The sequence below is a fragment of the Artibeus jamaicensis genome, unplaced genomic scaffold, assembly GCF_021234435.1.
Source record: "Artibeus jamaicensis isolate MK-2021 breed Jamaican fruit bat unplaced genomic scaffold, CSHL_Jam_final scaffold_612, whole genome shotgun sequence".
Taxonomy (NCBI): domain Eukaryota; kingdom Metazoa; phylum Chordata; class Mammalia; order Chiroptera; family Phyllostomidae; genus Artibeus; species Artibeus jamaicensis.
The window spans coordinates 3,129,276-3,147,130 of record NW_026522049.1 but is presented as its reverse complement, the minus strand read 5'-3'; the positions used below and the strand labels follow the sequence as shown (position 1 = coordinate 3,147,130).

At 55.3% G+C, this 17,855-nt stretch overlaps 1 protein-coding gene across 2 annotated transcripts in view; it reads right to left on the bottom strand.

Moving 5' to 3' along the window:
• ALPK3 (alpha kinase 3) overlaps positions 1-14,917 on the bottom strand; it is a 36,021-nt gene extending 21,104 nt beyond the window's left edge. Inside the window, exons 1-3 of one of the 2 annotated variants that reach the window (XM_037149176.2) lie at positions 14,699-14,917; positions 10,992-11,030; positions 7,633-7,754 (exon numbers count right to left, since the gene is read on the bottom strand). In XM_037149176.2, coding sequence (XP_037005071.2) covers positions 7,633-7,754; positions 10,992-11,030; positions 14,699-14,841 — 304 coding nt within the window. In that variant the 5' untranslated portion in view covers positions 14,842-14,917. The remainder of the gene's footprint in view (positions 1-7,632; positions 7,755-10,991; positions 11,031-14,698) is intronic. The other variant, XM_037149175.2, reaches the window with a different exon arrangement.
• Positions 14,918-17,855: the final 2,938 nt, after the last annotated feature.

Here is a 17,855-nt window from a genome sequence, read left to right as displayed (position 1 = left end):
AGAAGCCTTCCCTCCCTGCACTTCTTAATCCTCACTCCGTGTTTATTTTCACAGAACGCACGGCTACCTGACATGTTATACACCGCGGGTTTGTCAGTCTGTGCCCGTCCCCGCCAGCTGCCCGTGGAGATACCAGCGGCATGACTTCTCTGCGCGCTTCCCTACTGTGTCGTCAGCCCCCAGAATAGTGTCTGGTATGGAATCACGCTCATTGAGTATTTATAGATGAATGAATGAAGCAATACACCAAGTGCTCGGGGCACAGGGACGGGAGCAAGCCCCCCTGGCTGGGGAGTCAGGGAAGGCTTCATGGCAGGAGGGGCCTCTGAGCAGGCCCTGAAGGGTGGGCCAGAGAGTGGGGGTTCGGCGCCTGCACTGCCCCTTCCCACACGGCAGAGGACACGTCCTCACCTGCCTCCCCCACCCCGACTGACGTGGGCAGGGACTGTGCCCCCTAAGACAGTGCCTGGCACGCAGTGGGGACTGGACGAAACCTGCTGGATGAGCGGGAGCACAAGGAAGGGACGAGAGGGGCGCACGAACAAAGCAGAGGTGACAGAGGGCATGCCTGACCAGGGATCACGGCGGCGGTGCGTGGTAGGGGAGAATGAAGGGCACCCGGGGGGGACTGTGTACAGAAGCAGGGAGGGAGAGAGTCAAGGCCGCAGCCGGGACAGCCAGGGACAAGCTCTGGGCAGCCCTGTCTGTAAAGCGAACCCCATGTTTCCACCTCGCGCTAAAGCCCCTGCTTACATCACTGCGTGTGTGGCCAGGACGGGCACAGGTGTCCTCACCAGCCCGTGGGATGATCTCATCCCCGCGCCGCCCGGCTCAGCGCCTCCCTGCCCCATGACCTGCCCGGCAGGGCCTCAGCCTCTGGGGCCTCCAAGTGTAGCCAGGCTGGAGCGAGGGGGCAGGGGTGGGGAAAGAGGAGGTCACTGAGCGAACCCCACTGCCTCAAGGCCGGGGCCTCCGTCCCCATGCCGCCCACTGGCACCTCTTCACAAAGCTGGGGCTGACCTGGCCACTCAGGGCTCCGTGGCAGCCGTGGGTTTTGGAAACAAGGTTGTTTGGGGAGGAACATGGCCCTGCCCCGGGATAATCTGACCTTGCCCTAAAACAACAAAAGTGGGAGAGGCCCTTCACGCCCCGCTGCGCACACGTGCTCGCCCCAGTGTGCGCCCACAGGCAGGCGCGCTCACGCACACACTCGGCCCTGGCTGGGGGTGGTCAAAGGGCTTTCGAGCACAGAATCTCCTCTGGCCCTCGTGACAAGGCTATGAAAACAACTGCCGACACTTACTGAAGACTGACTATGTGTCAGACACGGAGCCACACATCCTCCACGTAGTATCTCATAATCCTCACAAAAGTCCTGCGAAGAACGTTAGCAACTCCCTGTTTGAGGAGGAGGAAATCAAAGCTCGTGAAGCGAAGGCTCCTACCCAGTCATCCAGCTGGTAAGGAGAAGAGCCGAAATTCAAATCCCTCTCTTCTACAAAACAGACGGGGCAGTGTCTTAATTCTGATTTCATGCAAAAGGAAGATGAGGCTCCGAGAAACTAAGGAACGTACCCAGGGTCCGACAGCTGCCCGTGACACAGCCCTGGTCTCCTCTTCCCAATGCCAACGCCCTTTCTGCTGGGGATTCCGGGACCAAGGTTGTGCAGCCAGTCGTCACTAGTTAGACTTCACGTCTTGAGAAAGCTTCCTCGGGAACTTGGTTCTGTCTAAAGGCTCAGTCCGTCTATCCATCTGGCCTGCTTCTAATACTTCTCCTCCTCCTGCCCCAATATGTGTGCGCACACACACACACACACACACACACTCACACACCCCAACGCGGAGCCCCCAGCGGTGCTGAGGAGGGAGAGGGAAGGAGGCCGCCCTGCCGAACAGCGACAGGCTTCCTTGAGGAGGACAGCAGCCCTCTGGCTTGAGGAGCCCCTGGAGGAGACAGGAGCCAAAGGGCCAGTCAAGGGCCACTATCCCCCATGTGTCCACTCTGAGCCAGAAGAACCTCCTCTCTGAGCCCCCAAGGGGACCCCTCACCACTCAGCCAGCGTGGAATCGGCAGGGAACCAGCCCAGATGCCTCTCCCTCACCTGGACTAGGTTCCGACCACTTGCTCCTGGCAGGGCGCTGGTGGGCTGACTCATCACAGCAGCCCGGTTTAAGAAACGCTGCCGCCAGGGCAGGTGGGAGGAAGAGAGGCAAGTGTGGCTGCTGTCTCCATGGAGACGGGACGGGGACTGCCCTGCCAGTCCAGGCCCAAGCCCAGTCTCACCCGCCCATCCATCCACCGCCCACCTCTCCAGCCTGTGGAGAGCCAGTTACTTTTTTTTATTCTGAATTTTTAAAAATTTGTCACTGAATTTATCAGGGTGCCATTGGTTAATAAAGTGACAGAAGTTTCAGGTGCACGGTTCCGTGACATATCATCTGTGCGCCGTGCTGTGTATTCCCCGCCCCGAGCCCAGTCCCCTTCCACCACTGTTTATGGCCCCTGCGGCCTCTCCTACCTCGCCCTGACCTGGTTTCCCACGTTCTCTGACCTTTCTGCATCACCCTCCCCAGCCGCCCCCCTCTCCTAACCAGTCCACATGTTCTCTTTTCTCCTCGCTACTTGGAAATGGCTTATTTACAGTGTGCTATGGTGGCCACAGACAACTCTTTCCTGATCTGCTGCATAAAACTCAGGTAGCCTGCGGGTTTTTTTTTTATATGTGTGGAAGTGAGGAAGGGGAAGAGGGAGTTAAGCAGAACAATGGATAAGGATGCAGCAGTCAGAGAGAGCTGGGGCCCCAGTGACCCAACTGCCCGGGGGGTTATGCTGTAGGTCTCAGCAGGGGATCTGCTGAGACCCGAGCGTCATGGCAACTGGGGGCAGAAAGGTTTGCTCCTTTGGGTTGGGGCTTGAAATGAAAACCCTTGCCGCCATGATGACATTGGAGTATTCGATAAAACACCCCAAGATTCTGTAAGTCAGACTCACGTCAGGTTCTCTGTGTACCTCTCAGAGTCCATGGCTACAAAGGGCAGAGGACACCAGGGGGCAAAGGGGGAGCCATCCCAAGCCTGCTCCTCTCAAGTGGCCGGAGGCCCCTACAAGCAGGTGCTGCTGCCACGGCGCTGAAGCTGCCACTGGAATGAACAAGCAGCGTGGGGAGTGGAAGAGATGCAGGGTTTGGTCACAGCATGGCCATTTGGCGAACATGCACTGAGCGCCTCCCTCGTGCCGGCTCCCGAGAGGCACCGTGTGTCAGGTGCGTGTTCTGATGTCACAGTCTTGGCGGAGAGAGAAAGCTGTGCAAAGGCACTGCGCCATGGCGCGGGGGGCAAGCGCTCTCCACACGGACACTGAACACGCCCCCTGGAGGGCGAGCCCTCTGAGCTGGGCCTTGCGAGATGGGAAGCAATCCGCCAGGCAAAGAAGGAGTGGGTGTCTAGGTAAAAAGGCCAAATAAGGAGACCCTCTGCTTTCACTCTCTCCCCCAGACCACTAAGACGACACCAGTGAGGTGTTTTTCTTAGAGGTAAAACCACAAGTAAGGGGAGAACAGGTGGGGAGGGCAACAGGGGACACGACATTGGGGGAGTGGGAAACCAGACGGACCAGCAGAAACTCCGGGCAGACCCAAGACAGCCTCGCCGTCCGGACCCTACGCCGGCAGTGAGGAGAACTGAGAACCCTGCGCTGAGCACCAGAAAACCCCCACAGGGTGTAAGAATGGCCCACCAGGGGCATCTGGGACTGGGGGTAAAGGAGGAGGAAAAAGGTGAAAAGGTGCTTAAAAACCAACCAGATCTCTGGGGGACAGCTCCTTCCCCACCATACCCAAAGGTGAGGTTTATAACGAGGAAGATAAAACTCGGCCCTGAGGGTGAGCCAGGTAAGGGCACACCTATTCTGTAGAAAACGGAAAAATGTAATAACCATATATAGAGAATAAGTGTTATATGCAGAAAGCCCACTGAACCCTTTAATCCGTGCGTTTCCCACAGAGCTTTCACCCTCCAGACAAGCTGCTGGGGGGCTGTCTGCTGGGGGGTCGTGAGGTCCGAGAGGAAGGGAGTGCTAAAGCACAGGCAGTTCTCCACGGCGCCCGCCCAGATCACCCTGCCGGGAAGACCCCAGGCGCCAGGCCCCTCCGACTTGCTTAGAACTTCTAGTCAGCTTTCTAGTCATCGTCTGTCAGGCATTTCCTGGATCTCTGAGGAAAACTTGTAAATAGAAGATTATGGACCAAAAATAAATAGAAAAAGTCAATGGTAAAAAAAACGAGGGAGAAGGAAAGTTTTTAGAAAGTTATCATTGCTCATGTCAGAGAGTAAACAGGAGATACCACATTTGTGAAAAGAACGGGATACTGTTGAAAAGGATTTAAATAGAGCTCTTAGAAGTTAAAAGTTAGAAGACTTGAAAGATAACAGTGAGGAAATGTCCCAGAAAGTAGAACAGAAAGACAAATAGATGAAAGGGGAGGAAAGGATCCGAAAATAAGGTGGAAAGTCCTTGGGAGCAGATGCCCGCACTGGCAGGAGTTCCAGAAAGAACAGAGAGGACAGGAGGACGAACCAACATCAGAATAATCTCAAATTTCCCAGAACTGAAGGCATTCGGTTTCCAGACTGAAAGTGCCCGAGCACACCCCAGGGTGAAGAGAGACGTGTATCAAGACGCGCCATTACAAAACAGCAGAGCTCCTTACAGGCTACCCGAGACGGGGGAAATGGTCTCACGCAAAGAATTTGGAACCAAACATGTTTGTTTCCAAACCGAACTGTTCGGAGCTCTTACTTACTGCTCCAAACAGTGACATCAGGAGCAAGAAGGCCATGGAAGGATCTCTTCGAAATTCTGAGGGAAAATTAATATCAACTTCAATTTCTATACCCAGCCAAACTATCATGAGGGACACAGGGAAAACAACATTTTCAGATACGAGTTGTCTAACATCTACTTCCCATATGCTCTTCTTAGGAAATTACCAAAGCAAAAATGTAAATCAAGAAAGAGGGAAATGTGGATACAAAACACAGGAAATTGATTACAGGAGAGACATAAAGGGGATCTACCGGATGACGGTGTAGGGAGATCCTAGGACGGCAAGCGCACACTGGACATAGAGCAACTGAGTCACATTGGAACCGAAACTCAGAAGAGATGGGCTGAGAGCGGGGCATCACAAGGCCTCTTGCTGCTTGTACTGCCCTCCGGCTCTGCCGAAATTACTGCTCGATAAAGCGGTGCAGTGAACCAAGAAAAGGGAAGACCTGAGGTCCAGGAAACGGAATCAACCCAGAGATAAGACCCAGGAGGACAGCTGTGGATCAGGCCTTGCAGGCCAACGGCTCAGAGAGAAGATCAGAAATCTGCAAGAGGAATGTCTCCAAGGAGGTAACCAACTAAGTACCAATGACAATGACCCAGCAAAAAATGGTACTAAAAAGCTATTAGAGGGTATAAGAAAAATCAGCAATAGATACCAAGAACTAATTAAGTGAAAAACTAGTTAGTACTAAAGTAGTTAGTACTTTCTATAGAATATTAGCTTCAGGAAAAACAGAAGAAATATACTCATAATGTACTACAAGGCCAGTTATAAATAACATTGCGCAGCTAGAATAAGGCACACAGCAAATATGGATTTGAGCAAAAATTATGATATGACTAACTATATTGAGAAAATAAATATGGGCAGCAGAGAAAATGACGGTAGAGAACTAATTCTTCACCTGCCATAAAAACAAGACTAGATGGCATGTAACTTGAAGACTCAAAAGTTAGCGGTATTTCCCTGGCCAGTGTGGCTCAGTTAGTTAGAGCGTTGTCTTATACATGGAAAGGTCACAGGTTCGATTCCTGGTCAGGACACATACTAGGTTGCCGGTTCGATCCCTGGTCAGAGAGTGTATGGAAGCAATTGATGTTTCTCTCTCACATCAATGTCTGTCTGTCTGTCTCTTTCTCTCACTAAAAAATCAATGGACAGATCCTCAGGAAAGGATGTAAAAAAAAAGAAGAAAAAGAAGGAGAAATTAGCAGCATTGACATATTACACAGTAATATAGAAATGTCCACACACCAGAAGCGGCAGCTAAAAGCTGACTTTGCTTCCAGGAAAGGGTGAAATGCTATATTTTGATATATGCCTTTTAGTATCATTTGGAGTGTTAAATGATGTGCACGTGTTAGTTTTATTAGGGTAAAATAAAACTGAATTTTCTTTAAAAAGAAGGAGGAAGGGCTCTTTATGTGGGGAAAATAGCACATGCAAAAGCATGGAGCTGGGCCGTGGCCACACCTGACCGCCAGCGCCACGGGAAGGCAGAGGACACTGGTGTGTGCGGACAGCATCTGAGGTGGTGGAGCAAAGGAGGTCTCCCCTCCGCCCCAGCTTTGTGGGAACTATTCCAGCGCCCTTCCCTGTAAAGTCCAACAAATCATAGCCATTCACGGGGTTGTGTAAAATTTCAGTGATGATGGAAAGAGACGGACGTTGCAAAATGTGTTATGCTGCACAAAGGTAAGGGGTACCAGCACCCCTGTGTATCTCCTGGAAGGGACACTGTTCTCAGACTGGAGGCCAGAGCATCCTGGGTCACAGGTGAGACCCACCCAGGGGAACCCAGTCCCAGAGAGGTGGTCTAGCTGGCTGGGGCAGACAAGTCCCCCAGAATCAGGGCATGTGCCACAGCCGGAAACTCCCAACGCCCTCAATACAAAACATGCCCTTGTGGAGGCAACCTTGACCCGGAGCCCTTGAACCACTGGCTACACAGCTGGCAGGGGCAGGCGTTCATCGGTGGGCCCTGCACGACCTGAAGTGGGTCAGGATGGTGCAGTGGGGGAGTCTGTGGGGAGGCCTGGGGGAGGGGCAGTGCCTTGGCCCTGCTTCCCAACCCTCTACCCACCCCTGCCAAGGAGCATCACTCTGCTTCGTCGTCTACTGACCTGCTGCTTCAAACCCTATCACGGAGCTCCGTGAAATGCCAACGATATGGGCTTATTGTCCAACACGTAACATGGTGTTTACTCTGCGCCAGGTACTATTCCAAATGCTCTGCGGCTAAAGTGTACTCGTTTTCACAATAAACCTCTGAAGTTCATGCTACGATCAGCCCCACTGTACCGATGAGGCATGGAAAGGTTATTTGACCTCCTCCGTATCACGTAACTAAAAAGGGGGACAGGCCAGCACTCCCAGCCGGGTGGTCTGTCCCCAGGGCCTGCCGTCAGAATCACTGCCCATCACTGTCTCCAGGCCTGAGGCTCCCGAGCCTCAAACGACTCAACTCGTAAAACAGGGAGGTTTGGGGAGAAGGCTTCAAAGGTGTCTTTCAACTGAATGGCTCCTTGTCTTGGAACTCAGAGTCACCAGCTGTGTGCGCATGCCCACGGGTGAGAGGCCCTCGCTGAAGGCGGGTTTGGAAGAGGAGCAGGGTGGTGCGGCCGGCCCCAGGACGGGAGGCAGACGGGGCCACAGCCCACACAGGGAGATGAAACCGGAGAGAAAATGAAGACGGCAGTGTATGCCCACAGCCCATGCCCTCCCCGCCCCGTCTCCATGGCACCCTCGGGCCATGGACGGAGGCCATGTGGACGGAACGGAGAGATGGCCGAGTTACCTGTGATGACGCAGGTGAACCTGACGTCGCTGTTCTCGGACACGGCCTGGGACTTGAGCGTGGTCTCGAACAGTGGCTGGGTCTCCTCTGTGAGCTGAGCAATGATGGAGCAGAAGGTGCTCCTAGGAAAGGCAGAGAACCATTCAGAGGAGCCTTCCCCCCCCAGTTCACCAGAGCCTGGCAGGTCCGAGGCAGCTTCAGTCTTACTGTGTCTGTCTGTCATGCCGGGGCCATGGGCAGCACCTGATCAAGTCTTCCTTCAAGGAAGCCTAGGCCTCTGGGCCAGGGGTTGGCAGCCAAGGCACCGAGGTACTGAATGGAACCCGGACCCAGACCCATCACAATACGAAGGCTGCGGACCACCGGCCAGACTACTGAGTGTGCCGGACGCCAGGATGGCGTCCCAACACCATCCTCATTAGGGACCTTGCTTCCCCCTCCACCTTCTACCAGGGAAGCCCGTGCGTGGACCCAGCCTCAGGGAGGGAGACCCCCGCCACAGCAGAGCTGCCACGCAGCCCAGAGAGGGGAAAGCTGGCCAACCCTTAAGAATGCACAGGTCCTAGGAGCCTGCGAGCCAATTCCTAAAGCTTGGGCTCGGGAACAGAAAAGACCCTGCCTTTGTGAGCACAGACCCATAGCAGACAGAGAATGAGCCAGCCAGCGCCAGGGGTCCAGACCCCAGTGCCCAAGGGTATTGGAAAAGAGAGACTCACATGAATTCTGACCCCAGACGGGGCTCTGCTGTGGGCAGCCAGCCACGGCCCCCTGCTCCGCTCCTGGAGACCACATGCTCCAGGGGACCCATGGCTGGCGGCTCTGGGCCCAGCCGGCAGGACTGCCAAACTACACACAGGACACTAAGTTCCCTGCGACGGTCCACCTCCCGGAATTCGGAGGCATTCACGGGCACACCGAGTCCAGCACAGGTGCGTCGACACTGCCCAGCATTTACAGTCCTCTCCTTCCTGGGCACGGGAAGCGCAGGGCCGTGCCAAACCCCCTCGTGGGCCAGCAGAGACTCAGTGCGTCCCCAGGCGTGAAGCGTGACCACACAGCCAGGTTGTTCGGTGCAGAAGCCGTGCCCTGCCCTCCCCTCTCCAAATCCACACACCCTGTCGTGAGCAGCAGGGGCAACTGTGACAAGAAAGACAAGTCACTCAAAGCTGCCTTTCTCTGTGCCCCGGAGGAGGGGGTGGTCGCGTCCAGGCAGTGAGTGTCCCCCCACGACCTCCTCACCCCGGGTAGTGGGCAGGCTGGGAGTCTGTGGGACGGACAGACAGAAACTGCAGCTCTACACCTCTGATTCAACTTGTCGTTTGCCGTGCAGTCATTCTGGACTGACAAGGGTGCAGCTGTGGCTTCCGACCGGGAATGCCGATGTCTGGGCCTTCGGGGAGGGCAAAGAGGACCTAGACAGGGGACCCTGGCCTCTCCCATGACCGGACATTGGAGTGAGGGGTGCAGTTAGACTTTCTGGACGCTCCCCGAGACACCTGCACCCACGGCTCATCTGTCCACACATGTCCTTTCCTTTCCCTTTAATCCACTCAGAAACAGAAAGGCCTTCAGGACCGGACCGTCTACCCCTGACACTCAGGAAACATAACTGCCGAAAACATCTCTTGCTGCTCTCACACTGACAGCAATCCCTAACTTCGGGGAATACGAACTCCCAACCCACCGCTTCCAGAGCAGACGGCCGGCCTTGCCAAAAGCGATCACACTTCTGTGATTTTGCAACTAATCCGAAACATTCCTAATTACTTCCTCCGTGCTTAGCTGGAATCCTACCTTCCTCGTGAACAGGAGCCTGGATCTAATATTCTTCGGCTTAGGCTCTCAGGGATTAAGCTGCTTGAGCAAAGTCTAAGAAGATAATTTCGACTACTGGGTGAACGGGAAAACAGGGAAATCAGGTTTCAAGATAATTTGCAGGGACGAGCGCTCACGCTAGGTGGCCGATGGTTCACCTCGCCTGTTTTGCATGGGAAAACGCTTTTCACACTACATCCCAAGCCGTATTAGGCAAGAGAGTTCACACTGGAAAAACACAGTAACTGAAAGGCAGGCCTGAGTGGGAGCCCCCTGGCAGGGTGGGCCTGGGGTGCCTGCCCGGAGACAGTAACTGCACACACTGTCATGTTCCACTGAATGTCACACGCTTCCTGTCCCCATCCTCCAGACCACGGGGACATGGGGTGGAATAGGTGTGCTGCTTGTTCCCAGTCCCCAGGAAAGCCAGGAAGTCCACACACCTGGAAATGGTCTGTTCCCAGCCTGACACCTCCAAGTCCTTGCAACGCTGTGACCACATGAGGCGATCACAGCCTGGTCTTGGGTTCGCCAGAGAACACCAGGGTCATGGTTTTACGTGATGTTTGAGGGAACCTAGCCTGGCCCTTCATGTTGGTTATCTAGCCTTGCTTTAAAGGAACTTCCAAGACCATCTCTTTCAGCGCCGGCCGCGTCCCACTCTGAACTAGTTGCAATAACCTTTCTCCCGTCCAGATCCAGGTTCCTTACCCTTCTCCCCATCACAGGAAACCTACGTGGCAGGGGCTCCTCACCTGTGCAGACATCATTAGCTACTGAAACCAGTTAGCTACTTAGAAATCGTTCTTTGTGTGTAAAGAAACTGGAGCCCACACTCCCCGAATCTACCAGTCTGAGATGAGGACCAAACAGGAAACGCTCCTGACTTTGACTATAATGGTCAGTTCAGCCAGCGACAGAGAGCTGTCCCCAGCTTGGGAGGCCAGAGGACGGTCCTTCCCTGGGCAAACCGCATCTGTGGCCTGCACAGGCCCTGCCGTGGCTCTGCAGCGGGTTCAGAGAACCAGCTAATGCCGGAAGACACCAACACGGTGTCTCCCGGACCTCACAGAGTTCGCCGTCTGCAGGGGTGAAGAGGAGTCAGAGGAAAGGGGAGTACAAGGCGGTCAGAGACCATAAGGGACTGGAGAAAAAGAATGTAAGGCCATAGTCCTGATTAGAAGATAGGCAATAAGGTGTCAGCCCCAGATAGGTGGTGACAAAAGCCATGAAAACCTAGGGTGCAGAAGCAGGTCTCCTGATCTGGTCCCACAGTGCCGCTCCCAGACAAGGGGAGGCGTCTCAGGGCCCGCGCCGATTTCTGGGCCCCTGCACCCCTTTCAAACGGCCCATGCAAGCGTCGAGCGTGGCCCCTGTGAGACCCATGCTCATGTGAGTGCCTCTCACCCCCTCTGCCACCCGCCCTCCCGCCCACCCCTCACCCCATGCAGCCTGGTTAGTGCACAAGCCGTCACCCAAAGGCCCCTCAGCACCCATACCCGAGAAAAAGGCAGTCAGAGAAATGCAATGCAATATGCATTTACCTTCCAGAGCTGGGGTGAGATAACCGGCTGCTTGATAAGCTAAGCAAAAACAGCAAATGGAATCATTAGGCCAAAAAAGCCAGGAGGAGGCGGTGGCGAAATCAACAACAGTCTGCACAGTATCAACCGGCCATCATCTGCGGCCCAGAGGCCTTTCTATTAAAAGGGACCAGCTGTCTTAGCTGGCCTGCTCCGGTGAGCAAGTGGTCTCCCCACTGCACGGCCGTCTGCCTGAGACCGAGAGCTTGTTACATGCAGCAGAGCCCAGGGAAACCGTTAGGCAGAGGGGAGGCCCGTGGGGGCTGCACTTTGAGAAACATGTGTCCCAGGCAGTTCAGTCACCGCCCCCAAGAGCGGGGCGCAGAGCTGCCTGGCAGGGTCCCTGAGCCCACCGCACACCAGCCTGCAGGCGGCTCCTGCTTCGACACTCAGCCTTTTAGGGGCAGAGAGCCCCCCATTCCTGGAAATCCTCTAAGAAGCCGGGAAGGAGACAGGTGGCTTGGAGAACACCCATAAATGTGTTAAAGTTTGGTTAAGGAGGCCACGCAAGGCACACGGGCTGGGGCAGCGGAGAAGAGGGAGGAGAAAACAAAGCAGTTATTTCAGCAGGAGCTGGGGGGGCACCCGGCTCGGTCAGACCAGCACAAGGCCCGTTAAAGCCTAGAGCCCCGAACATCCCTTCTGCCCCAGGGCAGCTGAGAGTGGACACTAGCTAGGGGCTGTGTCGGCCACCGCAGGGTGAGAGGACCCACCCGGGGCTGCCCCTTAGTGGAGATCCAGCCCACTCTCTATGAACCAGCGCTTTACCCCTCCTTCCACCTTCCTAACGCACCTGCCTCCAGTGGAGTCCAGGGTCACCATCTCCCCCAGCTCTCCGGGAGATGGCAGGGGCCACCCCGCTACACTCACTCCTTGCCGCCGTCCCTACCGTGGGGCTAGCTGTCCCTTCACGGTCAGCAGCCCAGCCAGCTAATGGCACTCATGGTCTCCATCTCTAACCACGAGCTAGCACCCCTGACAGCCTACCTCTTCCAAACCAAAAGACCAAACTCGTCCTCTGGCCAAACACATGGCTTCAGGGCCAGTGGCTGCGTGGATGCCAGGGGCACGCACCCCGACTCCGAGGCTCTGAACCTGCCATTCTGGACCGCTCTCTCCCCTCCGACCTGCAGGTTCAGTTGATGGACACTTCTGGGCCCGCCTTTCTCCCTTTCTCTCTACTCCTGCCAATGAGTTCTCATCAAGACCCTTATGGCTCCGTGTCTGGTGGCCACCTCAAACCCCTTCTCCTTCACCCCTCCTACCACACCCCTCCTCTGGAAAAAAATGCCCTAGTCCCCCCACCACATATCATACTGAGTTTCTACTCCTTGACTGGGCACGTAAGGCCCTCGACCTATTCTCGCTCCCACTAGAACCACGGTTCTCTGCGTCCCAACATTCAACTGTAGCCAGGTGTGTCCCTAACTGGCAGGACACGCCCGCCGCTAGCCTCTGAGCCCTGCCTTTTTGTCCTCCCTGCTTGGAAAGAAGCCTTCTCTATTTCCTTCTGCTCAAATGAATCCCCACCCACCCAGCCTTCAAATCTAGCTCTTTCTGTAGCCTCGACAGCCCCTAGCACCGTGCCAGGCATACGGTGGGCATTTGACAACTGTTTCATGGGCAGAATGACGAGATGGAAAGAGAGAAGAGGAGTGTGGGAAGGAAGGGGAGTGCATCTTCCAAACAGCAAGGGTCCCACTGACCCCCCGCCCCCTCCCCCCACAAGGAATGGCTGCTCCGAAAAAGAAGAAAAGCGAGAATGCAGCTGCCTTTGCTCGGAGCTTTAAAAATCCTCCCGAGGCAGCGTGGGAGGCACCTCCCACGGTTCCAAGGCACTGGCCAACTGCATCCTTTCCTGACCATGAACTTCCTTTGCCTTTCTCCTCAGAATTGAGAGATTTCTCCTCTGTTGGGTCTGGATTTCTTCCCTGGGAAGTAGAGGGAGAGAATCGGCTGATTCAGAGAGGAAAACGACAGGTCCACAGCTTCCACCTGCAAGTGTGCAAGGCACTAGACCTGGGCCACGACTCCTGGGAAGCCGGGGAGCTGGAGAGTGAACGGTGTCCGGTCTCCGGTCTCCAGGGTTTTCCCCGAACAGCCCGGAGCCCTGGCCCTCCCCATGCAGCCCGGTTTCAAAGCTGCCCCGTCTTCCTCCCTCCATCGCTGCTGCCTCCAAGAAAGGCCCTGCTTCTCTCTCCTACGTGTCCCACTGCTAGTGACAAAGGCCAGACAAAGGGACGCAAAACTCAGATAAGTCCCTGTGATGTGTGAGACAACTGTGGGGTTCCCCCTACAAGGCAGTTGGCTCCACCACAGACTGGATGGAATAAATGGCCAAATTTTGTTTCTTTTTTTTTTTTTTTTGTCCATAGAGCTGGTAGCTGGGAGCAAGGGACACTCTTTCTTGGCAGCCAGGAACCTTGTCCAGTCTGACTCAGTCATTAACACAAGCCCTCGGTCCTGCCCCAGGCACGTGACACCATTTGACGAGTTTTATGCAGAAACAGGTTCCGGTTACATTTGAACTTTTCCGACTCCAAGGTCAACAGAACTCAGCCAATTCACGAGGAAGTGCCTGGGACTTTTCCTAAATGTCCTTGATGCCTATTTTTGTGCTGTTTCAGGAACCGAGGACGAGAGGCGTCCAGACAGCCTCTCCAAGTGGCTGCTTTCTGCTCTACGACAAGCCAAGTTCTGGGAGCTGTGACCCTGCCACTATCCCGGTAGCCGACCGTCACAGTTTCCTTTGGAAAATATGCTGGGGAGCTGGAGGGAGAAAGAGCTGCCCGGAGGGGTCGGGAAGTGCCCATCTCCATGGCAATGTGCGTGTCCCCATGTCTGGGCGCCTGCGAGCGCCTGTTGGCTTCTCTGCTCCCTATCTGTGTGCCTCTATATTTGAGACAACCCAGGCCCCCAGACAAAGCACCCAGAGCTCTGAGCTCTTGGACGAGGAAGGAGGAAAGGGCACCTCAGTTCAGCCCCTCCCTTGGCAGCCCGCCCCCCCCCCACACACACACACTGGGCAGGGCAATCGGCTCCCTGAGAGCCACACTGGGAATCTTCAGACAGGGCCAGCCAGTACCCCATTCCACCCTGTCCCCCTCCCCCCAACCAGCCCCCACAAAGGTCCCAGGGAGGCGGGAGTCCTGGGCCCAGCGGAAGAACCCCCCTGGAATAGGTCCAGTTCCTCCCGGTAACTCCTGCCCCAGGTAGAAGCCCCCACCCCTGCTGCTCCTCCAGGCCCCCCCGGCCCCCATCGCCGCCCCCCCACCTGGTGTAGCTCTCCCCTCCCTTCCAGCCCGGAGGAATTTCAAGCTCTCTGGCTTCCTTATCGCTCACTGTGGCATCCAAGGCCTGAGAGTAGCCAGCACAAGGCAGCCCAGGGGCCCTGGAGCCCGGGCGCGGCGAGAGCGATAAGCAACCCTGCGGGCCCCTCTGACATCGCCCCATGGAGGCCCTTTCTCCTCTTGGGCAACCTCGAGTAGTGCAAGGCCTGAGGCCCACAGGCTGGAAGGGCCGTGAGAGGCCGTGGGGGACTGTGAGGGGCGTGAAAGGGCGTGAAGGCCTCCGCAGGCCGGGACCCCACCCCACCCGAGGCCTTGCTGCGGCCCCGGTCCTCCCGCCCCGTCCTCCCGCCCCCACCAACCCCCCAGGGCGCCACTCACCTGGTCTCCGGCCTCACGTTCAGCAGGTAGCTGCGGCTGGTGGGGCTGGGGGTCCACACGGGCCCGTCGTCCTCGAGGTAGCCCCGGGCCCCGGCCCGTCCCCCTGCGCCCCAGGCTCCGCTGGGAACCCTCCTGGAGCCCATGCCGCCACCCAGCCCACCTTGCCAGCAGCTCGGCCCTGGCCCCGAGCGCCCTCCTGCCTGCGCGCAGCTCCCGCCTGCAGCTGACTCTCGCCCCTATTTATAGCCCGGGGCCGGCTGTCACCTGCTGCTGTCCCTCCCCCGCTGGACTGTGGGCTGGAGGCTTGAGACGCCTGCTGGGGGTGCCGGGCCCTGCCCGAGGGGCCGCAGAGGGCCCTGGTAGCGGGTGCTGGCCTTCCTGCTCTGCTCCGGGGCCACTTGGCAGACGTGGAGGCCGAGGCTGTGGGCCCGAAGGAAGCAGAAGGTACCCGAGTCCCCAGGAGCTGCGTGGAGGGTGCGAGGCGAGGCCCTGCAGACTGGACACCGGGGAGAGCCAGGAGGGACAGTGCCCACCGCCCACTGCCAGGCAGCAGCCCCGACTGACCCTCGACTGGCCGGGGGCCGTGGGTCCTGCGCTTGGACAAAACCCGCACACCTGTGGGTGACCTCAGTCGCCCAGGAAGCCACAAGTCCTCGGGGTTTGTGTCTGCCCTCCATTATCTAGCACAGACGGATGGGGGCTTCACAAACGCTTCTGGGATAACGGAACCGCCTCCTTCACCCCTTCACCTCCGCTTTCCCAGCACCCGAGGGGAAAGGAGGCTGAGCCCTGGGGCCCAGAAAAAACCATCGTTTGCCAGTTTCTGAGACAAGGGGCCAAGTGCCGTCTCTCCGCAACTTTCTAACCCTTTCCTGACCCTCACTTCCCCCGTCCCTGCCCCGCACCTGTCCTCTCCTGGTCCCCATTTAAAAATCTCACCCAAAGCCCTCCCCAGAACCAGTCTGGGGTAGAAATAAGAAGTCTTCTTAGGCAAAGAGCTTCCTAGAAGGCAGAACCCACCATCCTCAGATCCCAAAACTCCTCAGCTCTGTCTGTGCACGAGTCTTAGGGCAAAACTCCAAGCAAATTGGTCTAAAGACTAGAAAACCCCAGAGGACAATAGTAAGTGTATGCAGTGGGCTCTGGGCTGTCCCCGGAGGGGGAGGCCTGGTAACGGAGCAGCTTGCCCGTTCAGTGAGAGCCAGATGGAAGCAAAGAGCGGCTTAATCCTTCTCTTCAAGCATCAAAGGCAAAATCAATGATCCCCCCATTTTCAGAGAGAAGAGCGCAAAGGCTATGGGATTAAGTTTTAGAAGATCTAGTAGATTTTCGACTCTATTGTATAGATACAATACACGCCCGACACAAGATGAGAGGGCACTCTCTAGCATCGGGGGGCGCTTTTCCCAGTTAGAATGGACTGAATCAGCCCCAGCTGGTGTAGCTCAGTGGATTGAGCACTGGCCTGGGAATCAGAGGATCGAGGTTCAGTTCCTAGTCAGGGCACATGCCTGGGTTGCAGGCCAGTTCCCAGCGGGGGACCCACGAGAGGCAACCACACATTGATGTTTCTCTCCCTCTCGCCTTCCCTTCCCCTCTAAAGATAAATAAATAAATTAATTAAAAAAAAAGAGAATGGACTGAAATGGCTTGTGTCCTTTTATCCCATTTCCTATGCAATTTATTCCACATTTGTTGACGTGTTAGTATCCACGCACTAAAAACTAAACTTGCAAATAATCATAAGTGTTTTTAAAAACAAGAGCGCTGTGAAAGGCACACTGAGCTGGCTCGGGAACCCATGGGGCCCAGGTCCCTGCTGAAGAGAGACCCCGGCAACAGAAGGGTTGGAAGATGTTTGCAAATCATCAAGCAAACAGAGAGTTCAAACTTGGAAAAGGCTCAACAAAAGCCCAAAAGCCCAACAGGCGCTTGTGAAAAGAGCCAGAGCTCTATCTGAAAAAGCATAAATCCCATGCCAATGGAAATATAAATAAATGCAAATAAAAGGGATACTGGCTTGGGGAGAGGGGGCAGAGTAGGAGGGGTCTTTTCCTTTTTTTTTTTTTTGGATATCTCTAAGCCAACAAATCAAATGAATAAAAAAAGGAAGTTCAGTAAGAGTTCTTGCCTTTGATAAGGGGTCCCCTATTTTGACATAAACATACACAAGAACTGTAAGATAAAATCTAGCCAGGATCAAGATCCCCAGAGATTTATGAGCCCCCCCCCCCCCATTTGACAGATACAAGAACCAAGGCCAAGAGAGATCAAGTGACTTTAGTTACAGAGTCCAGACTGGAACCTCACGTCTGATTTCGTCATTCAGTCACACCTGCCAGTGAGTTCAGTCAGGAGAAACAGGGATCAATACCGATGAACCAGGTCTGTAGAAGTGAAGAGCTCTATGCTCTTGCCCCAGCTGGTGTAGCTCAGTGGACTGAGTGCCGGCCTGCAAACCAAAGGGTTGCTGGTTCGATTCCCAGTCAGGGCACATGCCTGGGTTGCGGGCCAGGTGCCCAGTAGGGGACGTGTGAGAGGCAACCACACACTGGTGTTTCTCTTCCTTTCGCCCTCCCTTCCCCTCTAAAAATAAATAAAGCTCTATGCTCTGCACTGTTCCCTGCAGTGGTGAAGGAGGGCATTCCCATGTAATCGGGAAAGTAAATTATGCTGGTTTGAAAATGATTACAAGGACTGAAAATGCTGATTAGAAGACTGTGGAGAAACACAAAAATGTCCGAGACATGATGTCAAGTAGGAAGATGCAGGGCACAAAACCTGGGGCAGGGCCGTGAATGGATCTCCTCCACACCCAAGTGAACCCCATCTCTGCCTGTCACTCACTCTACGGCATTGGGGAAATGACTCAACCCCTCCGAATCTGCAAAGGAGTAATAATAGCATCTGTCTCATAGGCTTATTATGAGGCAAAATAAGAGAATGAATGTGATCAGAATGTCTGTCACCCACACATGTTCGATGTTACCCACTGTCCTACCATACACTGAAGCTATAAATTGAACAAGGATGGAACAGGGATATGCAGAAATGAAAACCGCAAAGGTAAGATGGGATTATAAATAGGCATTAAAAATTTTTTTTTCTAGCCCTGGCTGGTATAGCTCAGTGGATCAAGCACAGGTCTGCGAACCAG